The sequence below is a fragment of the Apteryx mantelli genome, chromosome 9 (assembly GCF_036417845.1).
Source record: "Apteryx mantelli isolate bAptMan1 chromosome 9, bAptMan1.hap1, whole genome shotgun sequence".
NCBI classification, from domain to species: domain Eukaryota; kingdom Metazoa; phylum Chordata; class Aves; order Apterygiformes; family Apterygidae; genus Apteryx; species Apteryx mantelli.
In genome coordinates this window covers 28,374,744-28,400,034 of record NC_089986.1, presented here as the reverse complement: position 1 = coordinate 28,400,034, position 25,291 = coordinate 28,374,744, and the positions used below count along the sequence as shown (strand labels likewise).

The following is a 25,291-nucleotide window of genomic DNA, read 5'->3' as shown; positions in this document are numbered from 1 at the left end:
CGAGCTCCAGAGCACGGTTACACCCTCCGATCAGTTTGAGCGCTTGCGGACAGGTTGGGTGCAGCTCTTCCCTACACGTTAGTAACCCCCAGCAAAAACGTCATCTGCACCACATTGCAGCTGAGGAGTTAAACAGTCAAAACGTTCAGCTATTTCTCCTGCTAGCTCTCTCCCCATTGCATAAATAACCATGTTTTTTCAGTGCTTAAAAATGTAATTTATGCAACAACATAAAATCCATGTGTTTATCTGTATATGTAAAATGAGTTCCCTTTTATCTTTTTCATATTGTGTTTGCTAAATGATATATCGGGATCGATTCCAGCTAGCACATGACTATATATTCAGAAAAACTCCCTCAGCTTATATGAACTAGATCTAGATCTGGCACACTGGAAGAGCTCAGACCTTATGTCAGTAAGAGGCAGCACAGGAGTGAAAAACAGCTGGGAACGTTAATGGAGGGATCTGACGATTCGGATGGGACTGTCAGTCCAGTCCAGTGCCAGTCCTGGACTGGGAGGTTGGAAAGATCTGACGGCCAGTAGGAAACGCCAGGGTCTTGTCAGGGCGAGGTGCGAGAGCTGGAGCCTGCTTTGTCACCGACGGAGGAGGAGGACAGCATGAGAGCCGTGGGGGCACATTGTCACTGTGTAGATGGCCAGTGTGGCATGAAAGTGCTGTCAGACCATCAAACCCTGGGGCCAGGGGTTCGTGGAGACAGGTGACTGAACGGGCAGCCGAAAGCTCGTAAAGGGGATAAAGCCGTAGGGACTCTTTGAAGTGAGAGAAGGGTTTGTCTGAGCTCAGGTTAATGACTGACAGCTTGGTGGCTGGCTGCCAGGGCAAGAGTATTGTCAGGGGTTTTGGTAAGTGGGTGGGATGTCAGAAAACTTATTTCTCAGAAGAGGAGGGAGGTTATTAACTGTGCTGAGCCTCTTCATTATCTTCAGTTCTGGAAAAGTAGAGATGCTGCTGACTGCTTTATGCAGAGATGGACCGAGAGAGGTGGGGAGCTCTTCCTCAAATGCCAAGGGAAGTCAAGGCACAAGGTCTTACTGACGCTGCTCGAATCAAGAGATATCTAAATATAACTTTTGTGTGTACCTGCTAAACATATCTTTTAGAACTGTTAAGAGGTTAACGCATTCTAACTCCTCACATAACTTCACTCTCAAGGGTTAAATCTATGGCAAATAGGGATTTCTTTTTTAAAAAGTGCCTGGGGTATGGATATGAAAAACATTCAAAAATAGAAAGCATCTTTTTAGGATCCCATAACTGCCTGTTAATTTGATCCTGCCTGTCTTTCCTTTTTCTTCAAATTTTCCAAAGTAATTTCACCTTTGGTCTGAGATGAAAACCTGAAATATGTCAGTAAAAGTAATAATGATAATAAAAAATGTTGGAAGCTATGAGGAGGTGAGAACACAAGCTGAGAATGAAATGCCCTCTGTGGCCATGGGAGGTCACAGCTTGTATTTTTGTATCTCAGAAATCTGTTCCACTGTTTAGCAATGACTAATAGTTTACTTTTTCTTCCTTTAGAACTTTTTTTTAATTGTGATTTGGTGTTTCTAAAACATTGCTCTTTCTTTCTCTCTAGGCTCATGCCACCTTCTCATACTTCATGTTGATCTACAGAGAAGAACTTCCATAAGCAGAACAAGTGCCTGAGAAAGACTTTTTCTCCCAAGTGAGGTGACAGAGTGCTTCCAGCACCCTGGGACTGGAGTAAAAAATGATACTAAGTGAGAAGCACGTATTTTTGTCTTGCAAAAATTTTTGAGGTTTTCTAAAGCTTGCTTTTCTGTTTGGAGACAAAACAGAGAGCTTTCCAAGTTTGTCAGGAAAGGTGAAGGAAGGCAAACGAGTGCTTCTCTCACAACAGCCTGGTGGCTGGGATGTTCATCTTGGGTGTGGGAGATCAAGGTTGAAGTCATTGCTGTGTCATTCCCTCACGTCCCACGTGCTACTGCCTATTCCAGGGTGGATCAGTCTCTCCGCTTGGAGCAGTTCCACCCTCTGTGGTAGCTGGACCAGGTGCCCAAACATGTCTCTCCCTCCCTTCTAGGTGAATGCATTATTCACCAGGTATCACTTTAGGTCAGTAAATATTGAACTATTTCCACTAAATGGAATAGCACCAGTGTAGGTGCCTCTTTTCCCTTCTTTTTTTCCAAGGTTGTTAGGACTTTCTCTGTGTTCTGTTTAAGCTGATCTACTGCTCAATTCCACCTTTTATTCCATTCCCTGAGGCAGCTTTCTGCCTCCACTTTTATGCCAGCACTTGTGCTCATCTCACCCTTGGTGAACAGGTTCTGGCAGCTAAACTGATGGAAAATGATTCATTTTTTTAATAGAACCAGCTTTGTGCGAGATTAGCTCCCAGCATTGTCCCTCTACAGGGTCAGCTAAACGTGAGTGCCAGTACAGCAGAGGTGGCAGGCATGCAGATGGATCATCTTGAACTGCTGTGGAGCTGCAGGGTCAGGCAGAAGTCCCCACTCCACCTGATCATAACTATTTGGGTTGGAGTTCGGATGCAGGGGGTGGGGGGTGGGGGTTTCTTTCTCTCTCAATTTATTGACAATATGCTTGATCCTGGGCCTAAAAAGCTTTTCCTGATATCGTCAAAATCAGTAGAATCTCATGATGACAAATCAGAGTTTTCTGGCCAAACCCATCATATTTCATCCTCAAATTTCCTGTCTAAGTGAAGAGAGAAAAAAAAATCTGACTGCCAGAACGACTTGCATTAGAACAAATGAGTAAAACTCCTGCCCCAGCACCACGCAAGTAGGACCGCGTGCCTCGTGCTCATTGGTGGCAGAAGTCATGCAGCACCATGACAGACTAAAGCCCAGTTTTCTCTCAGGAACTCTTAGGATCCCAAAGCACACAGGCACTGGAAATTATCCTCATGACCTCTTAATGATGGTCATGCTCTGCTTACAGTGTTCAGTTCCCTGTGGGCGAAGGAGAGAGGCTGTGAGCTTGGGTACGCTTTGCAAAGGAAGAAGGGGGATCGTGCGATTGCAAACTGTTCCCAGCTTCGCTGTACTGCTGATGGAAAACATGCTAAATGTCGGCTGACCTGATCCATGGCTGCGTTAAAAATGTGATAATTGGTGTGAGTTTACAATCAGTTTATTACAATGATCTCATTTAAGTTTTGTTTGGGGGACGAATTTCCAAACTTGGACTGTATTTTCAGGTGCTAATAATTTTGAAGAATGAGTAACTATTTGAATTAAGATTTCTTATGTGCATCTAAACTCGAAAGCAATCTTTAGAATAGAGCTGTGCAAAGAGCTTGCTTTCAAACTGTGCTGAAATGCATCTTTTTATGTTCTCGTATAGCAGTTTTTAGAAATTAGAACTCCTCTTCCAGAAACTAAAAAGAGAAGATGCAGTCCAGCAGATCTTATTCATGAAAAATTCCCAAAGCCCTTTTATTCAGTGGGAGTTTCACACTGAGAAAGGCCACAAGATGAGGTAAGAAGAACTGTTTTAATCTGAGCTAACCAAATTTGTGGAGAAGTGTGAAGTCAGTAATAGATCTGAATAATGCTTTACCTAGTCAACTATATTTTCATACTTCAGGTTCATTCAGGTTCTTTCTGCTCACGTTTGTTTTTAGCAGCATTTTCGACAACGGGTGTCTCTGCACAGTTTTTATTCCTGGTTTTGACTTTTCAGTGTGAGATAAGTGGAACTCCTCTTCTCTAACATTTTTAGATTGTGAAGGCCAAGGGCACATCTGTTCTCCCGAACCTCCTTAAGCTTTCACCAAAGTACCTTAATTATATCTGTTGGGGCTACCAGCCTTGCCTATAACTAAAATGATCAGTCCTTCCTATTATGAGATCCTCACATTTAGGTGTTTCTAACATTTTGATTCTCATAATCGTTAGAGCTGGAACTTCACTTGCTGACTGTCTACCATAGATTGCTTATTTTTTATTTATAAAAAAGGCTCAACCATTTCTTAGGCTTAGGAAAATATTATTGGATCCATGTTAAAAGAAAACACAAAACCTGCTGTTCTATCCTTTGAGAAGCTTTGGATCCTGCTGAAATATGACTTAAAATTTGGGGGTTGCCGGGGCTTCCTCTTTGGCACACCCGTGACAATCTGTAGAAATTATAAGCCCTTCTGCACTCTACACAACACACGTAAACTGTAGACTTCGATTTTAGCATCTGAAACCCCTGAGCTGCTGCCCATAGAGAAAATCTGTCTGTCCAGGGCTGAGTGAAGCATTTCTGATATTGTGGCTGTAAAAAGTGCCTGGGATGGTTCTAGGCACTGTGAGTAAAGGCTATTTCTGCTGTATCCTCAGTGATCCTGATGCTGGGTCTGGGTAGCACAGGGAGAAAACCACTTGACTGAAAAGCAGAGGAAGCAAGACCCAAACATGTACTGGGAGGAGTCTACTTTTGGAGCAGGAGCCTGTTATGAAGAGAGGAACTGGTCCACAGCTGGATGCTTAAGTAAATGGGGAGCTGGAGGAGACTCTAAAATACAGCACTGGAATCAGGAGGAGGGATGGGAGACTAAGACTGTATGAGGAACGAAAGGGTGAAGAGTTTGGGGAAGAGCCAGACGCTGAGATATGAGCAGCCAGAGGGAAGAGAGGGGAATGATGTGTCTGGGAAATGGTAAAGGCTGAGGAACTGGGTGGGGGCTGTACAAGCTGAAGGAATAAACAGTTTGTTTGAGGACCTGGTGGTCAAGGCATGTCCAAATGAAGCAGATCAGACTGGGGTAGCAGGAGGGAAAAGCCTAGATGTTGCTGGGTGATGAGACCATGACTGGGCTGAAAAGCCTGAGGAGCAGAGACTGAGTGGAATAGATGTGCAGACTGGGATGAGGATCCTCACTGGCTGCAGGCTGGAAGGATACCTAGGCAGTGTTGTATGTTATTTCTTCCTGTTCCATATGATCCTGTGAAATACGGGATTTTTGGCAGTAATAACATCTTAATGTCTGCAATGGCTATTTTTACAGAAAATTTATTAGTTTTTAAATTCTTCTCCCTGCAGTACTGTTGCTGTTAGACTTCTTAGGACCCTGATTGTACAAAAAGAGGGATATAAAAAAAAATATTTATCTATCTCTAAAAGAGGAATAAATTATTGTAGAGTGACAAAGTAGACAGGTTTGATTAACGAGTGTTTGCACCAGCTTTGCATGACTTCACCACTTGCAAGCTGAAGCACCACTGGCAGCACAGAGAAGAGGTGACTATAAGACATTTATTCCGTAAGTAGAAAGAAACTGATTGAGTATGGTATAGGACATCTTGCAATACAGATCCTGGCCTCTGTAGAGGCTTTCTCTGTCCTTCTGGTTGAATCAGCCTATATAAGCAGTGCCCTCTGCTGCCCAGGACAAACAGTGCTGTGCGGTGGGAAGCTAACCCAAATTCATGCCAATATCCTCCAGTTCCGCTGTTTTTACATGACTAGTGTCTCTAGTATACGTGTTTGTAGGGATTCAAACAAATTAGATTCCCTCTTTCTGTTGGAGGCAACTGTTTGCATTCACTGTTGTGGCACTTCTATTCTATTAGCTCAGATCAAACATAATCAACTGATTTTAGATGATCTTCATTTCTCTGAATTGGAGGTTTCATAACCAGCTTAGAGAAATAAATTGTTCTGTGCCGTTAGACCAATGACCTTGCAGTGAGCTTTGCAACATGAAATTTCACACTGAGTTTCTCTTCCCCTGTAGCAAGTGGCCCATGATGAATACGTATCACTTCTCAAATCTGTCTCAGTGGGAAATGATAGGTAAATAATACAATCATGCTGTTAAAGCATCTATATTGAATTAGATATGAAGAGACGTCAACATCCTATTTGCTGAGAATAGGGGGTAGATAATAATTGGTGAATCTCCTTCCTAGGGTTTAAAATGACTAATTTGCTGGTCTCCGTGGGAGCTGCTTTCAGCTGAGGCTGACAGTGGTGGATGGAAACCCTAGGTGGGTGTTTTTCTGTGATGGTTTTCTGTGATCTCAATTTGCACAGTTCCTGCCACTGTCAAGCTGGAGGGACTGATCGCTGCGGGAAAGCAGCTTTTGTTGAGCTCAGCTTCTTCCAGGTCCTTGGTTCTGGTTACTCTGAAAACCAGAAGTTGTGCTAGAAGCTCAGCTCTGAAATGTTCAGGGCAAGTCAGCTGAGTTGTCAGGAAGGGGCTCATCATGTGAGGGGTCTGGATCTTCGTACAATGCGGAAAACCGGGAGGGAGCCAAGGGATCTTGTGGGGAATGCTGATACTAGAGTGCTCAGGGGAGCCGGGCACAGCATAGGAAAGGGCAGGGGGAAGAAACTCGCCTGAGAATAGCTAGGCGTAAAGGTGCTCTTAAGAAGCATCTTACGGAGAGTATATGGCAGATTTTGGCTCTTCTGTAATTTTGAGCCTCTGTTGTCTATTGAGGCAGTTCTTAGACTCTTATGCTTGACCCCCTGGAAAATAAGGCATTGCTCTGTAACACCAACAATATCATTTGAGGTAATCTGAAAAGCTGCAGGGTACAGTCTTCAGAAGTCAGTGTGAACTGCTCTACTTATCTCGTTTTATTTGTTTTTAGAGAACATTCACAGAGCTTTGAATGGGACACGGAGCTAAGTCACTGGTGGGTTTGAAGAAGCCTATGGTGCTTTTCCCTAATCAGTGTGTTAAAGCCCATGTCCCGTCTGAGTACAATTCAGACAAATATTCTTTCTACTGAGCTATTTGCTGTTTCCTCCTGCCCTCTTTCCTTCCTGTCCTAAATTATGTAGTGTCTATATATGATGTGAAATGGCATCTCTACCTGTGAAGAACACGTTCTTGTCAGACCTACTGGTTATTTTCATGTAAGGAGAAGGGATTGTGCGGGCCCAGCCTTAGCATTTGTGCAGCTGCCGTGGGATGCTGTTGGACATGAAGAGACGCAGTGCTGACACCCCGCCTGCCCTCGGGGCTGTGGTGATCCTGTCCTGAGAGCCCCACGGACCTTCCCCAGAGCTGTCCACAGCTGCCTGTGCTTTCCTTTCTGCAGAACTGCTGTCTCCTGCTTTTGGAAGAACTCCTAGCTGGCAGGTAGCATTTTTTTTTCTTTGGGGGAGAGATTAAATGCATTTCTTGAGAACGGGGATAATATTTTAGATGTCTTATCTGTGCAATGGCCTGTTTTCCACTGCAAAATGGGGAGAAGAGTAATTATTGCAAGTAATAGCAATATCCTTAGGCTCCTGCGGGCTTTTCACAATGCAAATTTCTAGCAGTTCTCTTATAAATTACTGCTGATCTTTTGGAGAAAGGAAGAGGAGGATATGGGCTCAGTTTGAGCTAAAACTCTGGTCTCGTTCCATGTCAAATTTCTTTGCTCAGGTGCGAGAGACGATGCCCCTCAGCAGCACTGCCTGCTTTTAGCAGACACCTGACTTCCAACCTGCACTGACCTGTCAAGCTCTGTGCGCAGCGGCATGTTTGATAAAACGGGCTCCCAGCGCAGGCTCGTTGTTTCCAGCTGCAGCGAGAATCAGAATTTGCGCGTTTCAGAGCTGCCTAAGTGGCGGTGTCAGGGAGTCAGAGTCTGACAGTGACGATCATGCCGCGAGGAGAGGAAGACAGATGGGTTTGACATCTCAGCAGACTGTAGCTGTCTAGTTTCATGTGCTCAGTTTAATGCCAAAGGGCAATCAGTTTCAGCCAGGACAATTAATTTATTTAAGTCTGACTTGACAGATGGGCTAAAAGTCTCTGTTGGAGTCCTCTTCATAAGGAAAGGTGCCTGGAAAGGCACTCTGCGTTATAACAACACATAGCTGCACTCAGTAGTTAGGACCACACAATGCAGTATCGTGCCTGCACCTTTAGAGTGCAAGCATTTCCCACTTTCAGCTTGATCTTCTACAGAACAAATAGGGACTGTCTCATAGTTTTACCCACAGGAGATGAGGGGCAGTTTGGGGGAATGCCTCGGTCCTATATCGGGAAATGCATGGCTAGGCAGCATCTCCTCTCTCTGCGTGGCTGCAGTGGCAACAGAGCACGAGGGTCTAGATAAGTTTCTTGTCCATGTCCTGAGAGCAGCCTGTGTCTCCAGACATAACGCAGCTGAGACAGGGCAGACGAGATTTCCGCTCTATATGGAAGTCTTGCCTGTATTTGCCGGTTGTGCCTGCACCTGCTCAAGGCAGCAGTTCGCCTGTGGCACGGAGTCCGCCACACTGCCCTTCCCCTGCAGTATCCCGGTTATGGCCTTTTGCTGAACCGAGGCCGTTGAGGGATTTATGCCAAAAAGCACTACCTCAGTGAAGGCCTCTGTTGCGGATCAGCTCTTGAATGTTAACAGCAAGCAGAAAGCAAAAATGCTTTAGAAAACATCTTTGTAGCTACTTCTTCAGATATAAAACGCTGCTTTCTGTACAGGCCTGCAAAACATTTCGGGAGAGCCCTCCCTGAAGGCTGAGATGGGCCTTATATGAGGGTGTTGCATAAGGAAACGCTTGCAGACTTTATTCTCTCACTAAGCTGCCTGAGGCAATCTGCAGTCTTTGCTTAACCCACCGGCTGATTCTACATCACATTTCCCCTCTTTTCAGTCTTCCCCACTGTCTTTTTGTTTCTCCCCCGCTTCTCCTTCACTTTTTTCTCCAATCTTATACAGATAAGGGCCTTTTATACCACGGTTATATTATTATATGATATATAGCATTAAAATAAAATTGAAAATAGCACTACAAGTCTGGGTGAGAAGGCATGGATCGATAGCTATAGCTTAGTCCAGCTGTCCTGCAAAAAAGCCAAGCCTTTTTGCTCTGATGCCGCTCTGCCTATACTCTTCAGCAGAGGCACAGTGAATACCCTGAGCGTGCGCCTCCTTACCTTCGGATCCATAGTTCTTCCAAAGCTCTCATATCAACGTTTACTGGAGGTGCCGATCCCTTCTGAGATAAAACCTCCGTAGTCAGAGGCTCTTTGACGGGCTCATCATTTTTGAGTGAACCTGTGACAGAAAAGAAAGCCAACAGGGAGTTAAAACAGTCCTTTTTCTAAGGGTCATCTTTACTTGTTCTGTAAATAGTGGTTTACTTGCATAAAAGGCCACAGGAAGACCACAGACATACAGAAGTCTGCATTTGAGCTTAGATTTTTGAGCAAGATTTAAATGCCGTTAGCCTGTATATTGCATGATCATGCAGCCTTTGTCACAGCTGCCTGTGCAATCAAGAAAAGGTGAATGTTTCTTATATGTGCAAGTGGCTTTCTAACCACTGAAAATTGGGCCTCCGCAGAAGCGATTTTCAGGGCAATTTTTTAAGGAGAAAAGGCTTAGCCCTGTGTGCCTGTGCATGCCAATATTTGGTTTCCCAAGTCAGGACTTTATTACTGCTCTGCTTTCAAGCACACAGTAGATGCTTAGTTTACTGTATAAATCAAGGCTAGATTTGGGTGAGACAGGAGCTTTACTTTTAATTGCTTCTCCACTTTCCCTCAGATGAACTTCTGATCCTTTCACAGGGAGCCAAAGTTGTGCTAAGTCCATGGCTTACTACTGCAGTCCTTGGCAGGAGAGGAGGCATCTCACTTTTCAGATGAAACCTTCTGTTGTTTGCGGCCTGTCGATAAATGGCCTTGTTGTTTTATTAGAAATATTTTGGTCTAAGTCATAATTCTGCTTCCATTTCGAACTGACGACAGCATGGGCAAGTCAAAGCTCTAACTGAAGCTGGTTTCTGACATGCGCTTTTAATCAATGCTACTGATTTTCAGAAGGAAAAGGTGAAATCCAGACTTCTCTAACTCCCTAAAGCAGTGCCAGGGGCTTATAAAAACTAGTTTGAGTTATTCTCTTTACCTTTCGAATAGGCTAAATATTTTATCCTCTTGTCGGAGGAGATTGTTTAAAAAAAACAAACTCTTTTTATAGTTAAAGGAAAGCATCTATTATGTTTTACGACTCTTAGGCTATAAGCCAAAGGTAGGCTGGTGCAAAGGGTGCTCAGATACAAGCTTTTCTCTCTGCTGGATTTACATTCTTTTAGATTAGTTTTCCTGTTTTCCCTTCTTGAGTCTTAAATTTTCCCCTGTTGGTATCCTATCCTTCATTTTCCCCTGCATCTTTCCCTCTCTTCCTTTCTCCCTTCCTTCTCCCCGCCGCCAGGTACTTTCCTAAGCAAATGGTAACAGGTTAACGCTTGAGCTCAAGCCAGACTCTTGGATAGCTGCTGTTCAAATGAGTATGAAGTCAAGATAAAAGAGCTCACCCATCCCTTGTTTCCATGCACTTCAGCAAATGCTGTCAGAAGAAGTTCCTGCTACAAATGTGGCCGGTGTAAAAGCACCCGCTGTCCAGTTTCTGGGAGAGGGGATGGAATCAGTGGAGTAGAGGGAGAAGGCAGAAGAGCTGCTTGCACAGCCCTAGCTGAATTTAAAAGCTGTAGCTCTGAGCTGGACTGGCTACAGTCATACTGGAGAAAGAGCTATTGCTCCTAGCAGGTCCTGTTGCATGGACTGGAGAAGAGAAACGCTGCTCCCCGTGTGTCCTGCTGAACGGTTGTAGATACGGAAGAAAAAGCAATTTGGGACAGATCCAGTTTCACCAGTGGAGACACAGAGAGGGGGCATGTGGGAGAGAAGCGCAGGTCAGCTGCTGCGGATGCTCCCACGAGCTGCTAAGAGAAGAGCCTTTCTTTTAGCTTGTCCTTCCTCAATGACACTGGCTAGACAGGAGGGATGTCCTCTCTCCTGGCGCGGTGATGCTGCAGACGTATGAGTAAGAGGCTTCCCTCAGCGCCGGTCCTGCTGCAGTGGCACCAGCGGCCAAGAAAGGGCCTTCCCGGCAGCGGCCCGGATGCCGTGACGCTCGGGGAGCAGGCGAAGGGGCGAGTCTCCCCGTGCTGGCGCTGCGGCGGCGCTCCGGATGCGCCCTGAGAGGTCGGCTCAGCTCTGCGCTGGTCCTGCTGCTGCACTGGCAGGGTGGAGAGCAGATCTGCTCTGGCATAGGCAACGCTCAGCTTATCCACAAACCTCACTGACAACAGTAGCAGAATATTAAACAGGAGCTCTTTGCTCTGGTGCCGTCTGCCTGGAAACTTGGAGAAGGGAGGGAACTTTCCTTCTGTCCATGCCACAGGGTTGAATGGGCCTTTTTACCGATGAGGCAGCGTGGCTCCGTTGGCGAGGCAGGCAGGAGACACCTATTTTCTTGCGGGCATGTCCCAGGCCTCCTTTATTGTGGGGCGGAGGGTGTCTGCTCCTTGTTTTCTTAGAGAACTTGGTGTGCTTTCAGGCACCGAAGCAGCGTGCTTTACTCCTGCGTTACAAAATAATAGTTGTCGGTGGCTTGCTTAGTACTCAGCACATCGGGAACGTTGTTGCTTCTTTCTGACCCATGCGACTAGCCAAGGTTCAGAGCCTGGTGCGTGGTTTCTGTCAGACTAAAATCCGATGGGTATCTTCACTGCTTTCCCTTCTATTTGCAACCAGTTTCAAAGTTCAGTTTCCCTGGACACCTGGGAGATCAAGCAAAGGGTGTTTTCTGTCTTCACAGTTCCAGATTTCTCTCATATAGTGTTTGGATTAAAACCACTTCCAAATTTTTCTCGGGGCCCTGTTTCCAGGGCTTCTGAGCCTGTCGAGATAGCTCCCTCCCTGGCTCGCTCTCTGGCTCCTCACGTCTTTCTCCAGTTTCTTTCACAGACAGCTGCTCGGACAAGGTGCCGGCCCGGTGAAACGCTAGCCTTGTAGCCACGCTCCGCACGGTCCGTATGCGGAGAAAGCCTTTGAGCCACCTTGTTCACCTTCCGTTCAAGCCATGCCTGAGTGCCTGGGCATTCTGGGCAGGTTCCTGCTGTTTCAGCGCCCAGTTTTGTAGGGGAGCTTAGGTGTTTCTCACAACTGTCTTCAGTGCAAGGTGGCAGCAACTGCCTTTTCAGAGAAGTCTGGCCCCCCACTCATAATCCATTGCAATTTCTACAGGCTTGATCCCTAAGCATACTGCTCTGCCTTGCTAGTTATTTCCTCAATATGCCGCTCACCTTGCCATACAATTATTTGTATAATTCTACTTTTTAGCATTTGTCCTTTCTGTGTTCTAAAGAAATACCTACTTTTTTGACTACTTCATGCCTTTCCCCGCTTAACTTATTTCTTCCTTGGAGAGTGAAGGGGTGGCAGGGCATGGTCCCAGATTTGCTTGGATTTTCCACCATGAAGCATGTTTAAAGAACCAACTATTTTGCATTTTCGGGCTGACCGGAAAAGGGAGGCACTCAGCTGCAAGCCGTGCCCTAGGGCAGGGTGTTCTGTAATGTGCTGACCAGCGAGACTGTTTCCTATCTTCCCTGGCCCTTTGGTAATCTCGCTGACTCCTCTGGTTCCTAGTCTCACTGGAAAAAAGGAAGCGCAGTGCTATCTGGGTCAGTACTCACCTGCGGCATGCCCCACGTTTGCCTCTCTCGTAGTCTTTCTTTTCTCTCTGCTCCGCAGCCGCATGGACCGATAGTACCTGGAATTTCTTTGAATGGCAATGTAATGTGTGTGTGACTCTTCCTCACCTTCAGAGACTGACCCTGCCTCTGGTAATACCTGCTGAGGAACACCTTGCCAGAGGCCACCGGCGGAGAGCCCACCGGCAGCTCCTCCGCTGTGCCTGTCCATGGCTTCCAGATCTTGTCTCTATGGCAACTGAGACGATCCATCAGCAGCTCCATCAGCAGCGGAGCAGCAGAAGACAGGTAACCTCCATAACTCCATCGGCTTTATCTGGGGCAGAGCTGGAAACAAACACACACAAACAAAAAACAAAGCAGAAAAAGAGAAAAAAGTTTCAGTTAATTCAGAGACTGTAGTGCTTCGTCTGTGCAGGGTAATGAAGACTTTGCAGGATTTTTTGTTTGAGATCATTGTGAGTAAGGAGACCATCCCACACCTTACAAGCCTTATTCAAACGTCCTGAACATTGCTTTGACGTGCACGTCACTGTCCTGTCATGACATGCTGTAGTATTCCAGATATTATTGAGAAAATGACTGGATTTTCTCATTTAATGACCACACCCTCTCGTCCCTCGTGAGCAATAGATTACCTGTTGATTTAGAGTGGCTACAGTTAATGGCAGTGTTCTTGTTTTTGAGGGTGAAAACTGTAAGGAATAGAAAGTAAACGCTGAAGAGAGGGCTCTGTTAATCTCTCCGTTACCTGTGTATTGCTCCCTGTGCTATAAGAATGAATCCCTTTTACAGGGCTTGATGGCTTCCTATCACTTATTAACAACGCTCGCTCCTGCGGTGCAGATAAGTGAAGAAAAATCCATAACTGCCATGACACTTGCTAGGTAGAAGAGAAAACAACATAGCAATGGTGGAGTGCAGAGACTTGATTTTATTTCCCAGAGGTGCCCTCATATGTGGATGTATCCTCATCCAGGACGCACGAATTTCAGCACAAGGGTCCCGCTCTGCTGTGCGTTGGTACGTGGACTATGCCGATACTCCCAAGCATTTCCAGGAGACGAGCCACTACAACAGCAGAACAGCAGTGGGTCCTTCTGCCTTTGCAAGACGGGGTTAAACGTGAACTGACTACTTAAGTGTTCATTGCTGACTTTGTCTTGTTGAATTCTTACAGCTGTCAAAGCCTTTCTAAGTACCTACACGATTTTGTGACTGATGGGGCTAACAGGAATTGTAGAAAGAGATGTTATATAGGAAATGTGAATATAAAATTGACAGTTCACTGAGAGAAGGGCACAAAATAGTACCAAAGATTAGTCATTAGATGCTGTTTTGAGAACTTACAGATAGCACTGGTTTGTTACCTTACAGAATATCCAGTACTCTAGAGGGTCACAGTCTCAATTTTTGTTCTGGGTTTTCTGCCGTCTCTCTGAACCCCTGTTGCCCCACACCTTCCTCTTGCACAGGGAGATCTGCTTGCCCACCCAAGTTACTCCAGGTTGGTCAAATGGGACATATTGCATGAATATCATGTTTTCCAAAATTTTTGAGAGCTTTATCCTTATAAGGACGGATCACAGCCTGAGGTCATGCCCTGGGCCTGCATCGTTCTGCTTCCTGGGTCTACGGGGGACTGTTCATTCTGGGAGACGAGAAAGTCTGCTTGTTCCTTTCATAACCTGGACCACAACGTTCAGCTCATAGCTGCTAAATTTGGATCCTGATTTCAGTTCTGCTAAGACTTTTGGGCTGTTTGGAACTAGTGGTTGCTCTGGGACCATTTCCAGTGTTACTGGAAGTGCATGAAGGACACGTTTGTTGGTTGTGGTGTTGAGTTTGGTTTGTAAATTACTCTGAGGTGCAGAGATTCACTGAGGCTGTTTCTGTTTCTGTGGCTCAGTGGAACAGCAAAATAAAAAGAGCTGCTGTTAGGGACAGCTCAAAAAGAAAGAAGAGGCTATTTCTTTTCCCTTTCTTACTGTGCTTCCTCCTGTCCCAAGACTAAAGCCCCAAGGGCTTGATCCTGTATTAGCAACTGTAATGGATGCATTTCTGTTAACCGGACCACAATTAGTATTACACCTTCAATCCTTCCTAACCCTAAACTCTAACATACATCTATTTTTCATTCATTTCTCTTCCATAAACTGGTTTATGCCTTGCCAGCCAAAGAGATGGATCTGTAACAATATTCTCCATTTCAAAGTTCCTGTGTGCATTGAACAGCCACCCCTTTCCCATGTTACTAGGGCTGGGGAAGAGACTTGTCTCTCTTTGGTGGCCTTTACAATGCTGACATCGTTTGCAGCTCTTAACAAATTGCTCCTGGTGTCTTCCCCAAAAATGATTTGCAGCTTTCACAGGAACTGCTCACCACACTGAGGAGTAACTTTAAAAGCATGTAAGTCTCCAAAGGCACCGTGAGCCAAATAGGGGCGTATGTGTGTGTATGAGTATATACAGGTGTGCAGAATACTGCTTTCCCCTTTCAGTTGCCTGGTGAGCAGGAAAGCAAATAGATGTCCTTGCTGGGCTTTTATGAAGATATTTGGGAGAGACGGAAATTTGTTTCTGACTAAGTGAATCTCACTCAGCTGAGTGACCCAAAGATGTAGCTATGTGTTTAGTAGCACTATCGAACCAGCAAAGTTATCTTTGTCAGACACACTTTTGTCTGTCAGAGGAAGGAAGGGTGTCCATCCTGAACAGGTGGGTTGCTGTTAGGCTACCAAACGGACCTTAACCAACAAGATGTTTAAACAGAAGTGAATATAACAGTGGATGAGAGAAAGACTTCCATGTTTTCTAGGAGAGAAAGGGGTGAGGAAGAGATTTGGTTATTGTGGTGTCAATAAACACTATTTTTTTTAAGTTTTTTTTTTATAAAGAGTTCAAGAAGAGAATTTATTTCTGAAGCCAATACTCCTGACTCCAAAACTGATACTCTAAGAAATTATTGAGAAGCCATTTACTGATATGTGAATCTAATGTTATTGACTTGCAGTTGCTTTAGGTTTGTTAAAAACTAGGTATGGGTTTAAAGGATATGTTCAAATGTAGTATTAAGTTATTCCAGGATCAGTCAAGCTATTGGGTAACAGAGAATGACTGAGTCAAGCAGGTGTGGACCGTAACTATCTTTGTCTGAGTGTCTGCAGTGACTTTTGGAAGAAGGTATTCATCTCCGGTAGTCACAGGTATGCTCAGCGTCACTTCTTACATCAGGAATGACCCATCCCAAGTACATTCACACAGCATGCTGAAATCACATGTTTTGCTGCAGAGTCACCACCTACCTGAATTTGCTTTGCAGGCAAGCCAAGTGCCCTACAGTTCAAGACAACCAAAGTAACAGTCTCTACGGAAAATGATTGTGGGTCAGATGACACCAGTGAAACCACCGAGTGGTGCGTGCCTAGCATCACTAGAGATACGCATTTTGACTCACACATCATTCAGCCTCCAGGAATTTGAGATTACAAGTTTTACCTGTCAATGTAAAAAAAAGGCATTTACCAGCAAATGCTACGAATTCGCTGTCATACAAGAGCAGCTGAGCTTGGGAACATTAGATAAAATGCTAATAAGAACTGTAAAAAGGACTGCGATTCCTAGAGCAGCGTGGACATAGGCACATGGGTGCGTGTGGGAAACAGGAACCCACTGCTGCCTCTGAGGGTGAGCCTGGATGTATTTAAAACATGTGGCCTGGCTATGGCCGCCAGCAACTAACTGCTGGTAACTACTGCGCTAAGGGAATGTGCTGGTAGGGGTTCAAGGGGTGTGAGGTGTGCCACAAGACCAAGCCCTTTCTGCCACCACGAGGCAATTGCTTGGGTTGTACCTGCACTCAGGCTCCCACGTGATACAGCGGTGCAGTAGCGTGGGACAAGTGGCTCCGCTAGCTGGTGGGTCCATCGCTTTATTAAATTTCTGGTTCCCCTTTAAAACTAGGTGAAGTATATCACCTGCCTGAAAAGTCTTAAGTCCTGTACTTGGTATAGACTTAGTACATACCTAGTGATTTTGAAACAACAGCAAAAAAATGCTTCATTTCCCAATGTTCTGCAATGTTGTTGCCAAGATTGGAAGAGCGATAAAGATTGCTTGATTAATTTGTTGCTATATTAGAGACGGGCTGAAATCTCCAGCTGTGCAATGCAGGAGCATTCTGAAGCAGGAAATAGCAGGTATGAATATAACCTGACTCTACGGTTGTTCTGCATGGGGACATACAGTCACAGAAGGTGAGGAGCCCATATCTGATCGTCTAATGTGCTCATACCGCCAGGGACAAGATAACAGCGTTCGTGTGCTTGAGTGGACGTACAAACTGTGCAAGGAATGTATCAGACCAGAATGAAGGCAGGTGCCTTCAATACAGAAGGTAATGAACCACTGCAATAAGTTACCTAGTGATGTGTTAGTTTGGCCATCATCTTAAATTCTGACACGAAGACTGGATGCTCTTTTAAATTACGTCTAGCTCCGATTTTTTTTTTTTTTTTTTTTTTTTTTTTGCGTTTTGGGCTCAATGCAGAAGTTATTGGCTTGGTTGTAGGGTTTTTATGCTGTAGAAAGGCACAAGAGAAGACCATATAGTCTTCTCTTCCTTCTCATGCGTTCATTTTTCTTAAGCATAAACCTTTTTAATGACCTCCTCTGGAAGGTTTTACACATTGAATGTAGGAATGGAGCTTTCATGTCTATTTGATGAATCGGATGCAGTTCTTTTAAAATAATATTTTTGTCTTCAACCCCTCAGATTGGACATGGCTTCTTTAGTATTTCTTCTTTAAATACAGTCTGAGTGTACAAGCAAATGCCTGTTTTGCTGCGTTTTATCAGTTTCTTTCTAAAATGCTTTAATTATTTTGAAAGTCTTGTGCAAACTGAAAATAACCCTCTGCCTCCCACCGCCATCAGTCCCTCGTTACATCCTTGCTCATGTATTAGGCTTTGATTTTTTTTATTATTATTATTTCCCCCCCTCCTCCTGTTTTAAATGGAGGGGAATTTCATCTGTAAACTGTTTCACTGTGCATCATAATGAGGCTAAAACAGCTCTATAAGGAAGGGGCATAGTCCAAAATCCAGCAGCAGGTCTTACTCATCAGGCGCCGCTCTCGCTCACGTGGGTGCCGATCCCTCGAGGAGAGCCACGGGCTCCACACGCGCTCGGGCCCGCGTTGGCACTGGGAGATATTTCTGCCTGAGTCAGGGGAATAGTAACACCCACAGCCTCAGCCCCGGGCTCTGGCAGATTTAGCTCTCAGCAGATGTAGCTATGAATTCGTTTAGCCTCATCAGCGGCTTGCGCCAATGCGCAGGCTTTGCAGTGGTGAAGGTGAGGCACCCTCACGCGCCCTGCTGCGCTGCCCCTGCTGCACCGGCGCTGACTTGCTTTCGAGGTGACAGCAGCTGCTAGGGTGACGCCTCGACCTGCCGCAGCTAATCCCTCGGCGCCGTGCTGCCCCCCCTGCTCGTACGTTTTTGCTTCCTTCGTTACTGGTTGGGATAACCCCCGCTGAAAATGTTAACAGTCCTGACCCTTCCCTTTAGAGAGCTGCAAGAGACAACGAAGCGCGTGTGCCTGTCCCAAACAAAGTTATCTGAGACTGCACGCAGGAATTTGAGCTATTCCGGTGCAAAGCAAAGGTGTTGTTTGATTAAGGCACGGCGGTGGGGAAACCAGGAGGAGCATGGGAACAGACTGACCAGAAGCTAAGGCAGAGACCAAAGAGTTTCAGGGCAGAAGCCAGGGAAAAGTTGATCTTATGTCTGGGGATGTTGGCTGAAAGAAATTCAAATTGTTTGATTCCACATGTTTTCAGAAAACAAATACTTTGCACATTTTGTAAATAAGATCGAATTCTATCATTAGATTCTTCTAACTGAAGCAAACTACAACCATCCAGATTTTGAGCTAGTCTTTCAGGTGAAAAGGGGTGATAGAAGGGTTTTATTACCACAATTTAGTGATGGTACCTTATTTATAGCAAGCAAAAACAAGAGTGAATTATGCAGTTCATTACACACCAGTGACAATAAAACTTTTCTGTCTTGCACATATGTTACAGTGAACCTGTTTTAGAAACACTTCAGAGACTGAAAATAAATGCATTGGATTTGTTTTATATAGCCTTCCAAGCCATGTGCTTTAGACACCATGAGACTAAGTGAACAGAGTTTGGAGAGAGAGAATAAGTAAAACCTGTACATTTAGAACAGCTAAAAATTACTCAGCTGGCCTTGCTAGAAATAAAAATGTTTCCAGAATTAAGTCTGGCAACTTGGGACCTTCTATGGGTAGAAGCAAGTATACATGTGTAAATGTAGACACAAAATCAGTGCATCTTATAAATGGTTGCTTACATATAACAGGAATGGATACATACCTTCACACAATTTTCTCTGTGTGAAAAATGGAGTATTTATAGCAGCTACTCTGTATAAATTAACTAATATGTAGCAATATAGACTTAATGAATAACTTTAAATAGCAACATCTTTTTCTGCTGGCAGAATGATTTAATTTTTTTCACTGTTTACAGATTCTTTACAAGTCAAAAATAATGATTAAAAATACATTATTTCTTTAAACACCATAATAATTGTAGTCACTGCTCAAAGATATATTTGTTAGCTCCACGTATCTCGTAGTGGAGACACTCTCCCTCTGTGTAGGGAGAGTCAACCTAATTTTTAAGCTGCATGGAGGAGCAGAAGTGGAAATCTCCAAGCCCTTTCATTTTTCATTCTAAGCTGTTAAAACTAATTAAACAAAAACCTGACCTTATTTTTATCCCTTTTCTTAAATTAGCGCACACGCCATGCTGTGTATCCCTGCTTGAAGATTTTGAGAGAGTCTCGAAAAATAAAAGGTAGAAAAACTCACCCTGCTCCCCTGACATCACTGACATTTCTCTCTATACACTGACAGGAGCTCCTGCCTCTGGAGGAAACCCCCGTCCTCTCTCCTGCTGAAGTGTTGCTGCCTCTCTGATGCCATCCCATCCCTTACTTCTGCTTAGAAGATACTAGTGAAAATTGTCACTAAGAAGCCACGGTCTAAAACTCATTTGGTTTTCCAGGCTTATTCCTGGAAGGTAGGTGAATAATTAAACACCCAATCGCCGCTGCTCCTTGGAAGGTGGGACTACGCAAGCGTCAGCACGGGGCAGGTGCAAATCGCAGGACACGGCCTCAGAGCACAAGATACCAACGCAACGTGCAGGCGCACCAGAAGGCCCTCAGCGGCCTGCCGGCTGCTCAGCAGCCTGCTGCTGATCTGTCCTATTTTACGGGGTTGCACATGGGAGTTGTCAGTCCTTGTTCCTTTTCGTTTGAACCACATGAAGCTTTCTAGCCATGGAAAGAATGTGCAACATAAAGCTTAAACTTTGTCCAGAAATGTCACAGCCTCTAAAAATTGAAGGAATCTGGTATAGAAAGTTTAGTTTGTGATGAAATGGTTCATTCAAGAGGAGGATATGACAAATAATGTCCTGGGAATAACACCTCGCTGAAAGCAGTAAGGCTTAGTAATGCCAGGGTACATGGAAGATGGGATTGGCAGATGTCTTGGTTGAAGCTTTTCAAGACAGACTGGTTAGCAGGCGATCAGACCCAGCGTCCCTGGGGCAGACAACACTTATGCTGCTCTTGGGAAAAAGTCCAGCTCTATCTACTTCTATTTCTAGATTTGCTGGTTGCATACTAGACACTTGTTATGGAAGAAATGAGCACGGATGGTTATTTGAACTGCAGAGGGGTAAGAACTCAAAGGTTTTTTTATTTGAAAGTATCCATACAGAAGCAGGTAAAGGGCTGGTTTTGTTGATCGAGGAATAGAAGAGCACTCAGTTTTTCCTCCCTCAGTGGTCACTGGGTGGAGGGTGCAAGGAGCGTCTGTCTGGGGAGTCTGCCTGCAAACTCATAGCTGAAGGGAGCCAGAAGCCAGTGAAGACAGCAGCAGCCTGTTAGACTGGTTGCTGCTGGTTCGAAATGCCAGGTGGGTTTGGAGAGCTGCTGTGCCAGGCTGTCCTTGTCAGCTGCATCAGGATAAATTCACACCTGGTATCAGCTGATACAGTTCTTAGGGCCTGACGTGCTGTTTGCATGGGCCTTTAGTACTCGGGAAAACTCAGAGGCTGACAGCTCTGGAAGCTGAAGTCTGGAGTGCAGTGCACCAGTGGCGCAGCAGCAATGCAAACCGCCCTCCGGGAGGGCTCTCTCCGGTGCCTAGGGAAGACCCCGGCGGAGAGGGGAGCCTGCGGGACAGCTGCTGCCAGGGCAGAGCCGTCTCTTCCGCGGTGCTGATTCTGGGCTTCGGCAGTCGCAGCCAGAAGCCCCACGTACGTGCCTTCATTTCGGGAGGCCGGCACGAACCGGATGGGCTGCGCTGGGCAAGGTCGGCAGCCCTTTCCCGTTCAGGCCTTTCTCACCCGCAGCAGCCGTCTCCTCGCCTCCGTGCACAGCTTTTCGGCAGGGAGAGGAGGCCGGGGTGAGGGCAGCGAGTCTCACGGTCCTGTGAGGGCAGGATGCATTGCTCAGCTCCGCTGCCGTTCCCTGGGAGATCTTGGGCAAGGCAGGGATTTTTCTGGGTCTTAGTTTCCCATCTCTAGAACGGGAATAACATACTGCGGTATACAAATACTCCTATATTTCCATGTGAGCTCCTCGAGCAGAAGCTCAGTATACGTGCAGAGCATGGCATGAGGGGGCCTTCCTGGATCAAGCACCTCTGCGCAATACTGTGATCAAGAAAAAAATGAAGCAGTTTGGGTGCTATCATCTCTTCTTTGATTTTTCATTTGGTATTTCCTGCATTTCTATCCCCAAGTGAATATCGGGCATTTCCACTAGATTTCTAGTTCCTCATGGTCCCTGTTGTTCTCCTCAAGTTTTATGTGAGCTGACTGCAAGCGCCTGTGTTAGAAGGGGCTGCTCTTTCAGGAACGGCTCCCGTTTGGAATAGCAAAGTACAAGTTTTGCTGATAATTTGGGCAACTTGCTAGACGTTTGCTGACAGACATCTGTTTCAAAGATGGTTTGGGGTAGGAAAGAGGAGAGGGGGAGGAGATGAGGCTGCTGAATCGTTTTAGCTTTTACTGACTCTTGTCCGTTTTTCTTATTTTAGACCTAATGGGGCTGCTTTCATGGGGAGCCGCTTGGAAGCAGGAAATATTGCCCCAAGGCGCCACTACAGTAAAGATGACGGTATAATTGCCTACAGAAATCACAGAGTAAGCTACTTCCAAAAGCAGAATTTTCGTACAAACCCCAAGTATTGGCCACATATTCAGGCACAGATAATGGTAATTATGTCATTAAACCCCTTGAGATTGTCTTGCAAATGGCCTCTCCAAATTACGGCAGCGGGGGACAGCGGGTTCGCTGTCTCTAGGCACTTCTTTTCTGTCAACTGCTGTGTCGTCTCACACATACTCCTATATTCACAGTTGGTATTAAAGTGGATCAGATTTATCAGTCCTGAATGGAGTTTGGATAAAATCAGACCTGGATAAAATGTCTGTCTAGTTCTTAAAATGAGTCTCAGCCAATTAGTCCTTTTTGCAGGCTCAGCAATGACATTTTAAATCTTTTCTACCTTTTAGTGCAATTCCCTGCTTTCAGTGAGATCTGCCAGTAGCAGATCTGCCTTAACAGTTGAATCTGTCAATAGTTTGAAATCTCAGGAGGCAGCTTGTTCTTATGCGATTTGCGTCCCTGTTTGCTTTGTGCATTTAAAAATATACATAATTGCTGGGATGGAGTTCACTGCTGTGCTGGATGCACAGCAACTGGTCTCCTGAGAGTGAAAGGAAAGATCAGCTAAGGGGATGGATCAGGCTGCCATTAGGGGGGGAAACAGTCTGTTTTTCATATTTCCTGTCTTTATTTTTTTAAAAGCAAGATCACACATAAGCAGTTGCCAGGAAAAATCACAACTTGTCCTGCTCCTGGAAAAAGAGAGGCAGCTTGCTCGGTCAGTCTGGGGGATGTTTGGTGTTTAGTTTGTCGCATAAATGCCCGTTTTGTGCAGCCTGGGTCTCCCCACTGACCGGGCTTCCTCCCGGCGGTGGTTTTTATGCCTGCCAGGCTGCGCCAGTGGTGTTTTTGCCTCTCCTTTCTGCCAGCCAGTATTTCAACAGTGTCACCACTGTGCCGTGTCTGGGTTGCTCCAGACTCCTTCAGGGTGACTTTGCTCATGGAGCAAAGTCGGTTCTTTCCCAGGCGCTGGATTTGTTTGTCACCTGGGGTTTCTTCCCCAGACCATTTCTCTTCCGGCCTCCCCCCAGAATAGGCTTTTACTCACCTGGCAGTCTGAGCCTGAACCAGTCTCTCATTTGCCGTCTGGATGAGGTATGTCCAACAAATCCGGACTAAACTCCCCCAAGTTATAAGGAACTTGCAGTTTAGTGCTGAGTGCTGAGGCAGGTACGTCCTACTGAAAATCTCCGTGTCCTTCGGTCCTTGTGCTTCCTATCAGCGCTGATCAAAAGCGAAGCTTTCCCTTGGACTTAGTTTGCTCACTTTCCAGAGTCAGAGCAAACATAATTTAAAGGAGCAGCTTTCCCTTTTTCCAGATAAGTTAGTATAAACATGAACTCAACGTCCTTTGCACTGCTTGTGCCAAAGGTTTAATGACAGGCCTTTGTTAAACCTCCCATATAAATCTTTAACAACTGGGTGAAACTGTGGTCCAAGTCTGCAAACTCACGGTAGTGGAAACAGTAAATGGTATTTCCCTACACTTTTAAGGGCCACTGGCTGAGCTGCTGCTCTTACTTTACATTATTTACAGTCATTTGAGTTGACAAGGCCTAAAAGTTTGTGACTATTTTTAGGTTGCCATTTTTTAATTTCATGTGTGTTCACGTACCTGGGCATTGGAGTGGATATAGCAGAGCCAGGCCGGCTTTATTGTAATGCTTTTTATATCTTTTCATACCAAAACTGATTATAATTTTCTCCCCTGCAATACTTTGATTTCTTGTTCACATTGTGCTGACATTTGCTGTTCTCCCAGATGGGCTTTCTAGCTATCATTTGAATGTCCCTCTTCTGGGGTCAGCTTAGAGCCCGTTGCTTCAAACAAAACCAAATAAACCCATAATTCCTGTAGATAACTATGCAGTGCTATACTTAGGAGGGAAGTTTTCCCTCATCCTTGGATAACTCACCCAGTATTTTTAAGGCTGCAGTTTGAATGACTCTTATAAAACATATTATGTCGCCTGCTGAAGTTGATGCTAGTCTTTCCCTTAATTTTTTGAAGTTCACTGAAGATGCAAAGTGCTGTATTCATCTCAAAATATTTCAGGTGGTCATGACATTACCCTATTCCTTTTAAAATCCAGACCTATTTTTCCCATGTCCACTCTGCTCCGTGGAAGTCCAAATGATAAGCGAGTAAAGCTTTGGCTCATCCGAGGTCAGTTATCATAGCTTCATGGCCACCAGCGCGATAGTGTCCCATTACATCAGCTGAGGGCCTGGCCTGGGCATAGAGGGCCGTCAGCAATTAGTTCTCTAATGATTAATCAAGGTCCCCATCAGACCAGGCCTGTGCTCCTGGTCTGTGAGCTGAAGGGACACAGGGACGCAGGATGCACTGGAATTTGGGCTCCTCTCTGTCACAAGAGTCGCTCCGGGGTGAATCTGGCCAGCCTCGTGCTTCAGACCGGCCTGTGCGAGCGTCCCGGGGGGCAGAGCGGGAGGAGCGAGGGGCTCAGGTGTTATTGCGTTTTTCAGGCGCTGGCGTGCTCCAGTGACTCCTTACTGGCTTTGTTGTTTCGAGGGCTAAATAAATCCTGTTTCTACGATCCCCTTTTTGTAGGTAAATCTCACCACCTCTCCACCTCCCTTCCTTTGCTTTCCTTGAACTGGGTCATTAGTTTTGTTACAGAAAACATACTATATTTATTTTTTTCCCTTCCAAATGAGCAGAGTGAATGGAAAAATGATAAAATTCCTATCATAGGCAGGCTCTTCACTGGACGCTGTGTTTCACAGGCTATGGAAACTTCCCTGTGACAAACCTAAGACTCCTAGGTAGAGTGGCAGGAGCCTACAGGCCATATGGTGATGGCATTGCCCTTGGGGCTGAGGGAGTAGATTTGGGGGATTTTGACCAACTATTCCCACTGGGAGGAGAAATTTGTTTTAAGAGTTAAGCTATTAGTTACTGGGAAAGTAGACACGGGGAACACAGCCCTTCGCTCGCTCCTCCTGATGCAAATCAGAAGTAACTTAAGTGGGGTCGATGGAGTGTGAAACGGGTACGAGCCCTAAGAGAGGCGAGCTCCTCATTCCTGCTCTTTTACAGCAGTTCCGTTGCCCGCGCAGCTGAGGAGGATCGTGAGATGGCGATTCCAAATGCATGCAAAGGCTCATTTCCCGAACCAGAACAAAAACCCGATGTCTTGTTCCTTGTCCAGAAATCCAAATCTGCCTTGTCCAGCGAGCCCTCTGCCCCAAAGAGCTCTACCATTAGCGTTTACACAGGCTACTTTCGTTATTGTTACGTTGGCTTTTTCTTGTTCTTTTTTCTGACAAAGCAGGCTCTCATGCAGGTTGCAGCTCCACAGGATTTAGGTTCTGCTCAGATGATGCGATATTCCCATATGATGACATACATTGATAATTTTTGATTGACTAGATATCAGTCTTTCATTAAATGTAACCTTTGCTGTTCTCCTATTAATCTCTCTTCACGTACAGGCACTACCATGAACTTCTAAACTCCTCCTTAGCCTCCTTTGGAAGCTCTTGCTGCAGCTTTCCTGAGAGGTGGCACCCGAAGCGGAACATGGTCCTC

General features: G+C 45.4%; 1 protein-coding gene across 1 annotated transcript in view; it reads right to left on the bottom strand.

Moving 5' to 3' along the window:
• NGEF (neuronal guanine nucleotide exchange factor) overlaps positions 1-12,667 on the bottom strand; it is a 40,359-nt gene extending 27,692 nt beyond the window's left edge. The window contains exons 1-2 of the mRNA XM_067302194.1: positions 12,439-12,667; positions 8,891-9,011 (exon numbers count right to left, since the gene is read on the bottom strand). Of these exons, the coding sequence (XP_067158295.1) occupies positions 8,891-9,011; positions 12,439-12,667 (350 nt within the window). The remainder of the gene's footprint in view (positions 1-8,890; positions 9,012-12,438) is intronic.
• Positions 12,668-25,291: the final 12,624 nt, after the last annotated feature.